General features: G+C 34.1%; 2 protein-coding genes and 1 long non-coding RNA gene across 3 annotated transcripts; 1 reads left to right on the top strand and 2 right to left on the bottom strand.

Annotated features, from left to right (window-relative positions):
• The first annotated feature begins 6794 nt into the window (after positions 1 to 6794).
• Positions 6795 to 8242, top strand: LOC133171806 (uncharacterized). Its single transcript, XM_061306605.1, has 5 exons — positions 6795 to 7055; positions 7203 to 7325; positions 7428 to 7572; positions 7684 to 7756; positions 8225 to 8242. The coding sequence occupies exons 1-5, from the start codon at positions 6974 to 6976 to the stop codon at positions 8240 to 8242; spliced, it is 441 nt and encodes a 146-aa protein (XP_061162589.1). The 5' UTR covers positions 6795 to 6973.
• Positions 8243 to 8832: 590 nt separating this feature from the next.
• Positions 8833 to 10766, bottom strand: LOC133205811 (uncharacterized). The gene is made up of 2 exons (XM_061341694.1): positions 10281 to 10766; positions 8833 to 10124 (listed from the first exon to the last, which is right to left on the bottom strand). Exons 1-2 carry the CDS (start codon positions 10558 to 10560, stop codon positions 9016 to 9018), a joined length of 1389 nt encoding a protein of 462 aa, XP_061197678.1. The 5' UTR covers positions 10561 to 10766; the 3' UTR covers positions 8833 to 9015.
• Positions 10767 to 10971: 205 nt separating this feature from the next.
• Positions 10972 to 11958, bottom strand: LOC133206263 (uncharacterized). Its single transcript, XR_009723727.1, has 3 exons — positions 11751 to 11958; positions 11633 to 11671; positions 10972 to 11007 (listed from the first exon to the last, which is right to left on the bottom strand). It is a non-coding gene; the product is annotated as an uncharacterized LOC133206263 (long non-coding RNA).
• Positions 11959 to 17725: the final 5767 nt, after the last annotated feature.

The following is a 17725-nucleotide window of genomic DNA, read 5'->3' on the forward strand; positions in this document are numbered from 1 at the left end:
AATCCTTTCTGGTAGCACTGTGCAATAAACACTGATAGGTGTTGGACACAAGGTGGTAGTGGGAATGCTTGGTTTCCAAATGACTGTTCAACGAAACATTTGTAAAATGAAAAGGCTGACTTGTAAGCAGATAGAGTTGATGGTGATAAGGAATTTCGAACTAAAGTCAGCTGTTTGGGTCACATTCTCACTTATGCTCAAGGAACTGGAGTTGGCCTGCTGTCCATATGTGGGAAGCGGGCTCGGAATTCTTTCACTTGCAAGTGAGAAAGTAAGTCAGCAGCTGTATTAGATATTCCTGGAATGTGTTTGGCCTGAAAATGAATATTGTGTTTCAAAGAAAGAATATGTTCCTTCGCCAAGCGCCCGGCACTAGAAGTCACGGGTCTTTCGGATGAGCCCTTAAAAACCTCACTGACCTCACTGCTCAATGGCCCTGAGTGCCGAGTATAGGTCTAAATTTGAAGCCCTTCACCGACATACGGTGACGTCTCTAAATGAGTGAAAAATTCTCGAATGGGACGTTAAACAGCATATAATCAATCAATCAATGAAAGAATCATAAGACGTCTCATCAATTGCATAAGGTGCATGAGGATCCTTTAAGTATTTTTGTTTTTAACATGCACCACAGCTACATGTATGTTGTCTGAACGTAAAACTAAAGTACAGTTTTCCAAAAGGGGAGCCCATATCTTTAATGCAATGACAATAGGTAGAAATTCCCTTATTGAAATATGGTATTTCAATCACTCTGGATTGAATACATAGTAAAACTACATTGTACGAAAAGTGAATCCGAATCCTACAATACTTGCATCAGTGTAAAATGCAGTGAAGATGACGAATGAGTTATACCAAATGGAAAAAAGGCCTTGCCATTGAAGATGTTTAAGAACAAATCCAAGGAACGCAGGTCAGTCTGTACTTGTAAGTTGAGCCGACGGTGATGGTAAGGTTTTTTGAGGCCAATCGTTAGATCTATGAGGCGTCTTAAGAAAGTGCGGCCGGGAGTACAACGATGCGTGAAAAATTAAGCATACCAATCAAAGATTGCAATTCTTTCAACGTTGCAGAACGCTTTGTTTGGAATTTTTTGATTTCTGTCTTTAATTGTGTTAATTTGTCTTAGGGTAATCGTATTTCCAAGTTCAGCGTATCTAACTCAGGACCTAGGAATGTGAGAGTTGTGGTTGGATAAACAGTTTTTTTTTTTCAGATTTGATAGGCAGACCGATGTCTTTTGCTAGTTGATAAAAAGGTAGGAGAGCACTGTAACACTTTGAGGGTTAGGTGAACTTATGAAAAGGAAATCATTCAAGATGTGTACGCAATGCAAAACAGAAAATTTTGTTTCAAGGATCCATAAATTGAAGGCTGAGCTGAATTTTTCAAAGAGGTTACTAGAATAACTGAGGCCAAAAGGCAAGGTTTTATCGAAGAAATATTTGTTGTCCACCATGAAGCCCAGCAGTTCAAAATCGTCCGGATGAATAGAAATTTGTTTATAAACATTTTCAAGGTCAGTTTTGGCTAACAAGGCACCCCTCCCCAATTGTATAATTATTGCAATGGCTGTTTCTACTGACTGGTATTGAACTGAACAGAACTCTTTAGGAATGTATTGGTTTAGTGAATTTCCTTCGGGATAAGATAAATGATGGATCAATCGAATTTCCCCAGCTGCTTTTTTGGGCACTAATCCTAAGGGTGATATCTGAATGTTTGGGAATGGTGGGTTTGCTCGCCATTCACTGATGAGTTTACTATCAAGAATTTTATCAATACCCTTAGAAGACGAGAGGTTCTTGAAGATCCGAAATGCGCGCTACCTTGGTACGGGATTTTAAAACTGAAGGTAAATCCTTGAATTAGAAATGAGGTTTAGGTAGAATCATAGCCCTCAAGATAACTAGCCAATTTATCAACTTGAATAGTAATGATACTTATATCTTTTTCACTTAGACAAGGGTGCTGGTTTGTTGGATGTGCTAGTTTTGTTTTGAAAAGCCTTGTTTTGATCGATTGTGGAATTGTCGACGAGGGTGCTTTCCTATTTCATGCTGTTCGGAGCAGTTGATTTTATTGCATGAGCCAAGATTGTTGTAGGAATAGCAGTAGCTATGTTGCTTGGGTTGGGCCCGAAAGGTTTGTTTCCTGCTTTTAAGTTTGAAGTCTATGCCAGAGACTAAAGCTTCTTGATATAGTTCAATATTTTTCTTATCCCTACACTCGAGGAAGGTTCTTTTTCGCGCCAACGCCGAAGTTTTTCGTCATACAGTAAGGTCGCTTGATCCCCACAGAAATCAGCGATTTTTTGCACAGCGTGTGCAGAGGTCATCAGTTTACCAGTTTCATGGGGGGATTTCTCCGCATAAATATCTTCACATATGTGGAGGCCTCGACCCACTTGGTAATTTTTTTCAATGAACCTTTTTCGTTTGTCTTAACAAAGATTAACTGACCATCTTTATCTACTGACTTATACTTTTCAGTGTCCTCATAATCAAGGTCATTGGGCAATAAAGCAGCAAATTTAACAAACTCATTGGCATAAATCTTCGACCTTATTTTAACATCTACCCCCAATGTTAGGCCTGTTGCAGGGTGCTAGTCCCCCTCTTCAGCTTGTTGAGGCAATTAATTATTACCTTGTGCGGCAGTCAGCCAAATAACGTCTAAAAGAGTCCTCAATAGTTGGCAGAATTGAGGCCATACAGGACAGTATCATTTCTTCCTGTTTTTTGCATATTCAAGATATTAGTTTTAAAGTATCAGCTTATCTGACAGTCTCGACAAATTTAAAAGGACATGGAAATTTAGAAAAAAAAATCATTCCTCGCGTGTGTGAGGGTGTGTTCTTGGGTGTTCAAAATCAAGGAGCACGCGGACGTTAAACAAGAAAAAAATTGGAATGGTCTAACATACAATGAAACACATAATACAAAAGAACGGCGGACCACAAAGCTCACCTGAGTTACATTGGCCCTGCTGTTCTTCATAATATTTTTCCCCTTAATTTTTAATCCGAAGAAAAATTATCACCCCATATTGTGGCCCCGCCTAGAATTAAGGGGTCTCTATATCAATACAACATGAAGATACTTGAATATTAATATGACTATCATGACCGTGTTGTTATGGAAAATAAATTTCCCGTGTACATGAAACTCGTCGTCATGGCAACAGAAAGGTTTTCCATCCCTTCTTATTCCCCAGAAAACTCGTAACACTACATGAATCCACCAGTGTAGTCGCTCTAAGGAAACATTACATATAATATGGTTCCCAATTTTAGCCATATCCTTACTTAGCAATCTAATTTAATAGATTACCTAGAGCCCATAATTTGAAAGAAAAATGAATCAACAAATCTTGGGAATGATTGCAAATAAATGATTTATTATAGTTTTCCAGAGGATTTAAAAGGATTTTCCTATATATTCCCATATAAAAATACTAGTTTCCTCTATTGTGACCCCACCAAAGGTCTTTGGGCATTAATTCAAATATGAATCTTCACTATCTGATGATTCTTGCATATTTTTAAAATCAATAATCTTGCTCTGCTGTTATTGCGAAGAATGTGTTTTCCTTTAATTATATCCTCATGTAAAACATTGATCTCTCCCTCATAATCTACACTATGTCAAGGAGCTTATACATAATTTTCATTGTTTTTTCTCTTGGCCCAGTGTTTTTTTTAATTTTTGACGATTCTTTCCTAAATACTCTGATTGCCTAAATGTAGCCCCATCCGCGAGTTAATGAATGGAACAATTCAGAATCCATGCAATGTCAGAAAACACATATATTTCATCTTCTCTGGTAAAATGGTCCTAAATAATAAAATAAGAAGATTTTCAAATATTTTTTTTCCTTTAGATTCCCATATAAATCTTTGAATCTCTATTTTGACCCACCCTAACCTGGGTTCAAGAATTGCCATTTGGTCCCTGTTGTGGCCCCATACTATCCCCACGGGCCATGATTTGAACAATTAAGAATCCACATTATGTCTGGAAGGCTATACATAAGCATATTCTTTTTTGGCCAAAAGGTGAGTCTCGAAAAAAAATATTTAAATGACCCCAATCTATTTTAGCGTTTCTTGATTATATCCCCTTCGAAGGTGGCTTTGTTCTTCATTTGAACAATTTCGTATTCCCTTTATCCGAGGATGCTTTGTGTCAAGTTTGGTTGATATTGACCCAGTGGTACTTGAGAAGGGGATGTGGAATTCTATTTAGACCAGCCTTCTTACTATCCAGGAGGATCACATTCCCTCCAAACTTGCATCCACTCGATATAGTCAACCCTGGGTTAACAACACAGTAAAGAGGATTACTAGACAGAAGAACAGAAGCTTCAGGAAGGCTAGAAAAACAGGGAAGAAAAAGGATAAGGATAGATATCAGAGACTAAAGAAAGAGGCTAAAAACACCTGCCAGAGTGCTTATAACGAGTACATTAAGAACATCATCAGCCCTGATGCATCCTCGAACCCTAGGCGTTTTTGGAGTTTTATAAAAGGTAAAAGAACAGAGTCATCAGGAGTTTCATCACTCAAGGATAAGCATGGAGTAGTACAATCAGACAGTGAGAAGAAAGCAAACATCTTGAATGGGCAATTCTCCTCAGTTTTCATCAAAGAGGAAAGAATCGATAACATCCCAGATAAGGGTCCTTCACTATTCCAGGACATGAAGGAAATCAACATCAGTACTGGTGGGATTAGGAAACTCTTTGCCGGCCTTAATCCATACAAGGCCACCGGTCCTGATAATGTCCCATGCAGATTGTTGAGGGAGTTTGCAGAAGAGATAGCCCCAGTATTTCAACTACTCTTCCAGGCATCAGTTAACCAGGGTACAATACCAACTGATTGGAAGTCTGCAAATGTTGTGCCAATATACAAGAAAGGGGACAAAGACAAAGCTGAAAACTATAGACCGGTGTCCTTGACTTCAGTCACATGCAAGCTTCTTGAACATATCATGGTCAGTAACATCATGGACCACCTAGATACTCACAAGATCTTGCATGATGCACAACACGGATTCAGGAAACGCCGCTCCTGTGAAAGCCAGCTTATATTAACAGTACAGGATTTGACTAAAAACTTAGACAACTGTGACAACTTAGACAACTGACAGATGTCATGACCCAGGGGCCATAAAATTCACAATATTGGAAGAGGCATCCTTACATATCATAACTATACTCTTAATTCATCAGCTTAATACCCAGGATCAAAGAAAAAGAATTTTAAAGAAATAATGCATTTTCACCATATTGCTAGATTTTTCAAAAGCTTTTGACAAGGTCCCCCACCATCGCCTCCTGTACAAGTTGAGCTATTATGGGATTAGAGGCTGTCACCTGCAATGGATAGAGGACTTTTTAAGTGGACGCATCCAACAAGTTCTATTAGAGGGAAAAACATCAAGTACAGCTGAAGTAAAATCTGGAGTACCACAGGGGAGTGTCCTTGGACCACTCCTATTTCTTCTATTTATTAATGATCTGCCAGAGTATATATCCAAAAATTCAACTGTCCGCCTATTTGCAGATGACTGTGCTCTATATAGAGACATCAAAAATGAGGATGATGCCACACAGCTCCAGAAAGACCTAGATGGACTTCAGAGATGGGAGGACGAATGGATGATGGAATTTCATCCTGGCAAATGTCAGGTCTTACATGTTACCAACAAAAGGAAGGTGGTCAATGTACCATATGTTATCCACGGTCATGTCCTCGAGGTAGTAGAAACAGCTAAATACCTTGGAGTCCACCTTCATCAAGGCCTGAAGTGGAACCACCACATTGACACCATTGCAAAGAAGGCCAATTCCACCGTTGCCTTTCTGAGACGCAATCTACACCAGTGTCCATCAGAAACAAAGGCCCTATGCTATCAGACCTTTGTCAGGCCCATTTTGGAATACGGGAGCAACATCTGGGATCCTTACACCAAGGACAGCATTGGCAAACTGGAGATGGTCCAAAGACGAGCTGCCTGTATGGTAACATCTGACTATAGAACAACTAGCAGCGTATCGGACATATTAAAACAGCTGAGTTGGACATCTCTACAGGAGCGACGTGGTCAAGCAAAAGCTGTTATGATGTACCGCATAGTGTACCAGCTCATCGACATTCCACCACTCCTCCTGTTTCCAGCCACTACAACCCGAGGAAACAGCATGATGTTCTTGGTTCCTTATGCCAGAACCTTAGTGTACCAGAAATCATTTTTCCCAGATGGTATTCGAGTGTGGAACTCTCTGCCAACATCCTTGGTTACCACCACCTCCCTAGATAGCTTCAAATCGAAGCTATCTAGCCACATCATCCGACCGTAAACCAACCAATCTATTTTACCTGCACTGTAAGTAGTTTATCTTATTTTTAAATCACCTTGTTTTCCTCGCACCACCATGCGCCAGTACGAAATATCAGAAGTTCTGATCAGTACTTTATTGGAAGAAGAGGAGGAAGAAGAAGAAGTCGAAAATGGTAAAAGTTTACAGATGAACAGACAGACGCACGCTGGACAACGGATTAAAAAAAATGCTCACCAGAGCTTACAGCTTAGACCATAAAATGTTAACTGGTTCTTCTCTATTTTGTTTTACAAAATTTTGCTCTTTTTGTAAGTTTAATTACACACTGAAACTTTTTTGATTAAGGACGAATGCTACAACGTCATAATGGCTGCATTTCCGGTGAAACTCTAGCTTCTTCCGGCGAAAACGAGAATTTTCCATGTAGCGAATTAAACAGGAACCCGAAAATGGAACTCTTTTGTAAGAAAGATAATTTTAATACACAGGTCTTTTAAACGCTTTATGCTACGATAATATCGACCAAGAATTAAGCGCTGAAATAACTAGTATGTAAATAACCGGTTAGAAACCGGCATAATGAATTAATGTTCAGTGTGAATGTTATGCGATAGGAGAGAAAATGAATAGTGATCGCAGACATGCTTTGTCTTTGGTTGAAGTCATTGAACATGACCATTTCTACACGCATGAAAGTAATGAAGGTAAGATAATTTTTATACGTTTTCAATTTCTGGTATGCCAAACATATCACTTGATCACGGTGCAAGCTTTCTGTCACCATTGATTAATGTTTTTAATATACGTATTGTTCAGACAAACTTGTCAATTCAACTTGACTTCTTTCATAGAACGAAAAAGGAATTGGCATGGCCAGTTTGAAGGAAAAATGAGGAAACCGTCCCAACATGAAGATACATGTATAGGACATGACCATTCCTACTCAAATTTATTGACATCTTCATCTACTTCAGGTATATAAAGTATATTAAAATGAGCTATTGAAGTAATCTGAATACCGCAGAGTTGTACTCAATCTGGGAATTATGTAATGAATTTAATATTTAAACTTTAAGATTATTGTGAGATGTGCATAGATGAAAACGATTCCGAGTCAGATGAGTGTGAAGATGAAGACTCCTGTACATACAACACAGAACAGTCGGTAAAACGGAGACATATTGTTGAACTCGATGTTTTGGCAGAAGGATTGGAGAAAGGGTATGTACATTTATAATTGAACAGTTTTATATATTAGTTTGGTTTTTACAATTAAAAAAATGTCAAAATGAAGTACATCTAAAAATTTTATCACACATATATTATGTTTAGTATTAAAGGTGCTCAAACTGTGGACAAGCATTACATTTGTCATCATACATTAGAGAAAGTAGATATGGCCTTGGTGAAGATTTTTTTTTGCATTAAATTTCATCATATCTGTATGCTATTCACATGTTTGTAACTCTTGATTTATTACTGTGTTTTGTGTATTGCTTTATATTATATCCCCCATTCTACTGCTTCATTTAAATACATGTATAATTGTTTCTTTTTGCACTAAAACATGTAAGCATATTTTCTAATCCATTTGCCAAATATGTAGCACTACATACTTTTTTTATGTATATACCTACTAATAACTTCATCTTCTTGGGCAAAAAATATTTTAAGTTCATAAAAAATTATCTATATGTAAAATTTTCATATAAAAGTACCAGTTTATTTAGGTCCTACCATATTAAGAAAGATAACTCTTCAAACCAGATCTGAACCAACATTTTTGATGAATTTTTTTTATACTTTTGTTTATCAAAATTTTCAATTTTTCATTTGCATGTCATTGATAATCATGTGTATTTTCTATTTATAGATTTTGGTACAGTTTTAACCAACGGTTTTCAGGAAATTGAACTTGAATGTTAAAAAATCACCTTTTTTCAGAAATAGTAAAAAATGTGTGATGAAAATAAAAATTATTTTGTTGTATTTTAACTCTTAAATAATAAACGGGAATGTTCCAAGTGAAAAGAAAATGAAATGAAAGAAAACAAATTGAAAATTGAAGAAATTGAAATTTGTTTCAATAATACAAAAGAATTCTTCAAAAATAAAGGAAAAATATCTGCATTCTTGGAATGTTGTTAATGGTTCTATACATTTGAGAGGTACTGATATCAAAAATATCACTAGGTGTGTTATTCTACCTTAATTGGGATATGACCGATATGACCCAAAGATAACAAATTTATAGAAATAAAGTCTTTTAAAGTGTAAAATTTTGTATCAAATGACTCATTCTTTGCAAGAGACAATGTCAGGAAAATATTTCTCCTTCTTATATCACATGAACCAAGTTTATCATTAGAATGATAATATATCATTTAAAGAATTAATGAAATTTTTACTTTTCAAACGGTCCTGATTGTACTAATAACGCTGTTTTTTTAACTTAATATATACAGTTATAAAATTCTTACTAAAACATTTTTATGCATGTATTTATATGTCCCTTTAATATTTAAAAAAGTCAAATCCAATTCATTCTGAAGCTTTTTAGAATGAATGTTCTTTTTATTCAATTTGACCTTCCCACTTCATTTATGACTTTCCTTGTTGCGATTTCTTCCACTTTCTAGATAGATAACTTGGTATGTCAAACAGTCAACCCCTAGTGTCCGCAATCCTTTTTAAGAGTTTAACCATGTTCTTGTCATCTGTGTAAGGGGGTGGTAAAGAACTGACAAAATCACAGTTACATTCTTCCTTCGGTCTTGTTAATTGGAGAATGGTCGATATATTACAATGGTGAACAAGTACATCAAACACGGTGTGTATATCATATGAAGCCTTGAAAAGTGAAATATTTAGTAGTTCATGTTTCAGTTCTACAATATCATTTTCTTCAATCAGATACTCAGGACATATTTTCACACATCGTTTTATACTATCCTCCGTTAATTCTGCTGAAAGCGATCCCGCCCATGGCTCAATATCTTGGTTTACATTGTAAACTCTTACAAACATTATGTAAACAAGAACAAAGAAAAGTTCTTTATTCTCCTCTTTCATTCTTTTAAAATGATTTACTAATGTAGTCACTGGTGATTTGATGAAATCCTCATTAGTGAAGAAGTCATGGTGCTGACAATACATCAACATTAAGATTGGGTTACCCACAAGTCCTTGATTGAGTAACATTTTTGAGAATACAGAAGAAAACTCGATGTTTTTAAACCAACAACTTGGATCACGAACACAGTGGCTTTCTTTTTTCAACTCTTTCCAAATCAATAACATTTCTGCTTTATCCAGATGATCAATATCAATCAAATTTTTGGTGTCCATAATCCGTACTCTACAAAATTTCAAAACTGCATCGTATGCATGTTGATGTATTCCTAATAAAACTTTTAAATGACCTTTACATTTTTCTCTCTGTTTTTGTATAACATGTTCAAATCCTGTGACAGTTTCGATCGAAAATACATTGCAGTTAAATGTCCCAAACAAATTGTCACAACAAAGGAGAGTATCTTTAATTTCATTTTCCATCAGTTCGTTTTCATTAATATATTCCTCAAACCAAACCGTTCTCCATCCTCTGTCCTCATATCTATCTTGTATATATCTCATGGCAGTTGTTTTACCACATCCAATGGCGCCTATGCAGATAACAATGTCTGAAGTGTCTAATAGTGCCAGAGAGGACTTTATGTTCCTTGTCATAACAATTCCATTTTCAACATCATAATTTCTCCTCAAACGAATGACTGAAATGAAAAGTAGTTTATTATTTTCAATTCACATTATTATTCGGTCCTTTTCTTGTAGTATGTGGCTTTCAAAAATTATCAAGTTATATTTTAGAAAGTAATTATTATTGTATGTATATATGTATTTGAAACAAATGAAGAAATACCGCTTACTTTTAATTTTCGATTCCAATGCATTACATTCAGGTTTATTGCGATTAGTTAAATACTCTTCGTCGGAAAGTTCTCCAAATTTTTCACTCATCCTTCCATACACATCCTGAAGATTTAGAACATCAACTTTATTGTCACAATACAGATTCCACAATATATGGATCCTTTCTATGTCAGCTCCAAGAGAGCGATCGTCATCACTAGGCGTATAACCCCATCCTGTCTCAGGAGGCTTTACATTGTCACAGAAATTTATTAACAAGGTAAAAACAATCTCCATGTTTACATTGTCATAGTCCTCAGTATTGTTCACGTTTTCCAGATCCTTCAACAAACGCTCGCCCAAATGCTCATTTAAGGATACTGAGTAAATTATATTTTTTTCCTTCAAGTCCCACACTTCAAGCTTAGTTTTCAAGATATGAGTAAGATAGCATGGGAGTTTATGAATCTTTGACAGAATTCTCGAACGTTCTTCACCAGGAATTGTTGATAGTTTTCTCACCTGCTCTTCTACAATTATCAAAATATTTTATCAAAGCAGTACCTGCATACCTGCAAACTCAACTAAGGTAAAAAGTCACAGAAATGATTGATATTTGATTTTTCTTTAATTTAAAATCTTTAAATGAGTAATTTTAATGTGCATTCATTTTTATTTTTGGTTAAGTACATGTAGGTATAACTTTACCTGTTGCAGGAATCATCTGAATGTTCTCTTCCTTATCTAAAGTATTCGCAACAATTTTATAAAAATATATTTATGCTACAATGTATCACACCAAAACGTTATAACAATTTTGGTGTTTACTGTTTATTAAAAAAAAATCTATCCAATATTTTTCGTATTTTTAATGAAATCAAATCAAAGCATATCAATAATATCCATGTTAATAATCCATTGCACGTTAACATACAGTAATTTTACAGTTGCATGGCCAAGGTATAAATTTCTTTCAGAATGCTTTGCATAATAAAAAGATTTTTTCATGTTTTTTGAAAATTGCATGCAACCAAATGTATAACCGACTTCCTGATAACAGAAAAGTATTATGAATTTATTTGTCTTCATAAATATTTTTAAAAAGTCTTAACATTCACTACGAAATCAAAACTTTACATGGATACGATTTTTATTTTATTGGCTCTACCTTCAGGGTATTATACTTAGAAATGCATTCTTATCTGTGGATAAAAAAAGACCACATAAAATATAACCTTGAAAATGAAAAAATAATTAAAATGCCGTCTGGGTGCAAATTTTAGCTACTTCTGTATATTTGTAATTGCTAGACAAAGAATCTATTAAGAATGATTCAGAGCAAAAAATTATTAACTTTCTTTTTTCATACCTTCTAAATCAGTTGCTGTATTTCGACAACGAAACACTCCTGCAAAAACATAAACATATTTTTTTATTTAAAGCAATTATTAGGGTGTTATTCAGTAAGGAAATCACTAGTGACATACCTGGCAATTTGTTTTGACGGTACAGAACAAATATAATCACAGCTGTGACTAGAATAACCACTGGTACCATCAAACCAAGTACAATTCCAGTATCAGAACTTTCATCCATGTCGGCCCTAATCAAAATGATAGTCAGTTTACGTTCATTAAACATTACCGACTGATCTTAATTTTACGGAGGGATATGATTAAATACAACTAGATTGTAATAAATATAACTTACTTATATTTTGAGATTGTTGTGGTCCCATCTGATAACAATGTAGATGCCTGTGTGGTAATACTATTTCAATGCAAAACATAGCTCCGATAAAGAAATTTCTAACAAGAAGCCCATGGGCTTAAATCAATCCCAGTCGCCCTGCTATTCTTTAGAAGATGCTTGAAGAGACACGCTTTCGTTTGTCCCACACATATTTTAACTGATTTATCCCAGATTCTGATTGCTGATTTTACTGTGGGAATTGCAACATCAGGGGGACAATTGGTCAAATTAATATGCCATCATTTACATGAAATATTCAAGCTTGTTCATTAATGACTCTGGCATTGGTTCCGGGCAATTGAATGGTTTGATGTCATACGGGGAACATAGAAATCTATATAGAAAGTTTTCAAATCCCTTTACATTGAACCATTTTTGTTTATTAATCAACCAAAATTCACATGAAATCTTCATTCATAATAGAAAAAAGTGTCTTACCTGTTAAATACAGTAAAACACACTGGAACTGAAAAACAGAGGCAGTATATTCGTTATACATATTTATAGTCAAAATCTCTTCATCTCTAAATGAAAAATATTACTTCATAAAAATAAATGTTTATTGAAAGACCAAGTAAAGAAAATATGAAGAAAAATTAATAAACTCCTTACATTTATACAGTTCACTTGATGAATAAATTTGATCAGGACATCCACGGATAGCCCGACATGACTTGTAATCAAAGTTATATGTGTCACTGTGGAGTACACCGCAATGTCCTGTAAATAAAGACAAATTAAGTGCGATGATGAAGAGTAATTTTCCATTTAAAATGGAAACTTAATAGTAAATAATAATTGCTACACAGTGACATGCTCATTTTGGAATTAAATCGGTAAAGACTGAATTTTAAGACTTAACTTGAAAGGGGCTCACTGTAGAAAAGTTCATAAGAAATTACCTGATGAAATTAAGCCCTTCTTTGTGCATATTTCACCAAAGCGGCCAGGGTGCTTGTATATAGAAGCACAAAAATAGTCAGGTGGAACTTGACAATTTTTGGCTTTGGCTCTGCTTATCCAGTCTGCTTTGTTCAAAGGACATCCGTCGACGACAACAAAGGAAATATTTTCTGCTTGAATGTTCCTTGTCAGAACAATGAAGAGCCAGTAGAATAATCTGACGTATGTCATGATGGAGATAATTATTTCTGTAAGTAAAATTGTATATGGCTAACCGGTGTTCGATGATTGTTTAATTAATATAAGTTATACAGAGACTGCTACTGTTCCATTTCACAGCAACATATAATACATTTCTCTAAAGGGATACAAAACACTGGTTCAGGTTGGCAGCCAAAATGGACATTAGATATCTTTTTTCAAATTTCATAGGTCGAAATAATCGTCTTCCTTTAAATTGTGACTGTCGAAAACTGACATGGAACGTCCACGTCCTCATCTAAAGGATCCACTGAAAAATGTTTTATTTACGATTTCAACCTGTTCTTTTCTCGATATCTTTTAAGAAAATGATCTATCGTGCCTTCTGTCTGTTATCTTACTTACTAGTAATAATTTGTTATTTCTTACAGCATATTACAAAAGATCGGTGGTGTTAGAATAGTTCAGTAGGGTATACAATTTGATCTGACAAATATCGCATCACGTTTGAATCTAGGTTGCTAAAGTTTGACATTAGATTTTACAGGTATCAATGCTTATGATTATGAAGCTCGTATATCTATTATGAATAAATCTAATATTTTGTTCTCATTACAAATATTTTCCTCAGTAAAACCAAATTTTCCGGCAATAAATATATATTAGCAAATATTCATTTAGTCTTTTATAAAAGTTTCCGGAAGACATACGTTTCCTCGCATTTGTTTCATTAAGTGTGCACTCAATGTCTAATCATTCTTTCTTTCGTTCTCATGAAAACAAATTACACTGGGTTTCATTGTTTAATGATCAAAACAACCTGCTAAACAAAATCAACTTGATTTACCGTTATTCCATAATAATTTATGATTTATAGTTATCAAAATATGTTCAAAAATATGATTATCAAATTCCAGAACAAACGTCAACTTATTCATAAAATACCAATATAGGATACGTGTACTTCAAGAGTTTGTTATTATGCCTTTCAAAGACATTTAAGATTTTGCAAGGATAACTAGGATATATGGATACTTTGGTTGTGAATTTCTCAAAAAAATTCATTCCCCGAAAGGTATACCAAACACTTTGAACAGATAAAATGATATTATGATTCATACATGAAATAAAAAAATACCATTTTCCCCTATCAGTTTCTAAATCTAGGGCGTAATTCAAATTTTGAATATTTAGATACTTTGGATACATTTTCTTTACAAAATTTTTGAATTTTGAGTTATGTCTAGTAATCAAAATTTGAGAAACATTTAGGAAATTAACAAACACAACTGCTCACTAGACTGTGGAAAGAGTTGTGTTTTACCTGAGTAACATCGCGACCCACATTTAACCCTATCAAGTTCTTTATTCATTGCAAGCTAATGAAAACGCTACCTGTCTTTTGTATTTCGCTTAGGAAAAGAATACATCTTCCATGAAATGTAATCATGATGCCAAAAATATTGAATGTTAGGAATTTACTTTTTTAAATAAATTATATTCGCAAATTATGCATATTACTTTTATGCATCTTTCTCTTACTATGCACACGTATGATTTGGAAACAAATAAACATTAAGAAAACACAAAGAGAAATAAACAATAAATGAAAAATTCGAATTTAATCTTCACATCTGATTACTGTGTAAAATTTTATTTGGACTGATTTTAACAGATTAAATAACTGACATTTAAAGAGAAGTTCTACGTTTTCACGGCGCTTTGAATTCTTCTACATTAAAAATGTTTGCGTTAAATCTTACTACCACAAAATCTTTTATTTGTTTGTTCTATCGAATGTTTATGGATTATTAAAAAAAAAATTCTGGTAACCATTTAAACATAAAGCTAACGCCAATAAGTTCTTACGACTGCGCAATCACAATCCCTATTTAAATATCAGAGTAACATGTTTTAGTTTCAAATTGCAATATTTCTTTTCATTGATATTCGTTTATCATCTTCACATTAGAGTGAAAATATTTGTGCAGTATATCTTCAAATCATATACTGTATAAATTAAATATTGTTTATATATATTTTCCATTTTAGCTGTATTGTTTTTTTTTAAAAACTGCATAAATCCTAATCTGAAATAAAGGTTCATCAGAATACCATCATTCTTAGTTAGAGCTTATAAGTGAAGATACAAACCCAGCAATAACATACGAGGTAACACAAAGAAACTTAAAAATTCCGCCTGAAAATCAGTGATAGTCCTCCAGTTTATAACCTGGCTAACTTTCGTTTTAATCAGGTTCAGGTTGTTTCTACGGAAACTTTAAAGAACTATAACTCATGAAAAAACACTGTCACAATTTTACGTGCATTATTACCTACATATAATAAATAAAATATGGAGATAACGAACAGTATTCAGTCTCGAAAGTCCATTCAAACAATACAAATCAGGAGAAGAACAAACAAGGACCTCTGAAAAATCAGAGGTGGGATCATGTATATTACCTTGATATCAAAATATAGTTCATGAACAGAAACGAATACGATGGGCAATAGTGCTCCTTTATAATTCAGTTGTTTTTTTATATTCCTATGAAGCAGAATTTTTTTCAAATACTTCAAATGAGACATTACCTTGACATTTAGATATATCGACGACGTTTTATCAATAAACATTATAGTTACTTCCATTCATATGTCGACTAGATATATACCAGTGAATTTGAAATAAAAGACACCTCAGTCTGCCACATGTTTCATATTTGATGTTTTAATGACTATAGATGATAACGGCCAGCTAACAACTAAATTGTATGACAAATAAGATGACTTCAGCTTTCCCATCGTCAATTTCCTTGATTTAGAAGTAATATTCAACTCTCACCTGTATATGATGTTTGTATCTCCCAAACTATTCGAAACTCCAGAAAATGCTCTAGGTATGATCAAATTTTAAGCCTAAGCAGGCTACTGACAGATGAGTTGATGTTACAGGGATTTCAACAAACTCAGTTAAGGTCAGAATTTCGTTAATTATGGAATTTCTTTGGGTCCGTGTTTCATGCCCTTTTCACAATTTGTACTGTTTGTAGGTTCCTCCCGAGATCGAATACTGTTCGTTATCTTCATCTTTTTTACATTAATATATGCAGTTAAGTTGATTAAACGGATGTGAAAATTCTTACTATACATATTGACATCTTATCTAATAAAAAGAAAGTGCATTTCACTTGCATAAACTGTGACGAAAACCTTACCGACTTTTTATATGAAATAAAGTTGCAAACAAGAATCCACAACCATAGGTAATCTATATACGCTAGAGCATATGAAAATTTTATTTTGAAAAGGATTTCAATGTAAATCTTCGGCATTTGAATCCGAAAAATGTAAATACTCGGATTCCCTTCCTGTCAACTAAACCTTGAACAAAAGGCAACATACGACAATCATAATATCCGGTTTCCGCTCTTTGACTCTATTGTAATGTTAAGAAGGACATCTTATTTACACTATTTAGGCATTGTAATGCTCCATAGTACCTATATCCAAAGTATATTATATTTCAGCTACAGTTTTGACTTAATTATTTGGTTATGCATTCACCTTCATGAACTAAAGACCGAAATGCTATTATTTGGGTGAGACAAGGGAGCAATATTAAAAGTTATTTTTCCTTCCCCCAGCTTATACTCAAAGTTCCCTTTCTACGGAGAAAAATATTCAAAACATATGTCAGTTTTAAATATTTTTAACATTCTCAACAATCAAATTGAATTTGAACTACCTAAACTACCTAAACTACATAAAAATTCCTTACAAAGATACATTGCAGGTTCTAGTAAATGTTCTACCAAACTTTTTCTTTATTCCTCACTAAAAAAATAACACAGTGAAGTAGAAAATTCAGGAGTACTGAATAGATTCGAGATAGAATGTTTATCATGAGCAGTTGTTGGTACTTAAAACTCCAAGAAACTTTAAGAAAATTTGAAATCAATTCTTTAACCAATTCAATAGCATCAAAACCTACATTTACGACTTTTCAACACATTCTTCACGAGAAATTAAAGTCCAAGCTCTTTGACATCATAGACAGCTACTTTCAATTAAACTGGATCTCAAATACCCTGTCATTGGTTATCAGCAAAATTACTTTCTTAGAAATCATTCTGATTATACACAAAAGTTCTGAAAAGTTGATATTAAAAGATGCTTGAATTTCTGATTGAAAATAACAATATCTATGTAGTTTCTTGGAGATCAAGACATGCAACAATCTCTTGGAATTCCCATGGGTACTCATTGCACTCCGTTAGTAGCAGAACTATTTTTTGTATTTATATGAAGCAGAATGTATTCAAAAGCTTCCGTATAAAAAGAAGTCTCTTGCTGTGGCCTACATCATGGTGTTCTGTAACCATAGTTTGTTTAGCAATTCCTTTGGACTGTTAAGACCAATGCAGCCCTTCTCTTGTAACAACTTTTTTTTCTGCAGGGTTCTGGTTACCACCCTTTCCCTTTTGTTTTAGTTACTTGCCTTTAGATATTAGAACTGTCCTGCTTCTGGCAAATTCCTTGTTTGTTACTAGACTAACTGTTGTTTTTTTCCTCACAGAAACCTGTCAATGGATCTATGTTAACT

Source organism: Saccostrea echinata, unplaced genomic scaffold, assembly GCF_033153115.1.
Source record: "Saccostrea echinata isolate AGI-Se365-2 ecotype Australia unplaced genomic scaffold, CSIRO_AGI_Sech_v1 ptg000054l, whole genome shotgun sequence".
Classification (NCBI taxonomy): domain Eukaryota; kingdom Metazoa; phylum Mollusca; class Bivalvia; order Ostreida; family Ostreidae; genus Saccostrea; species Saccostrea echinata.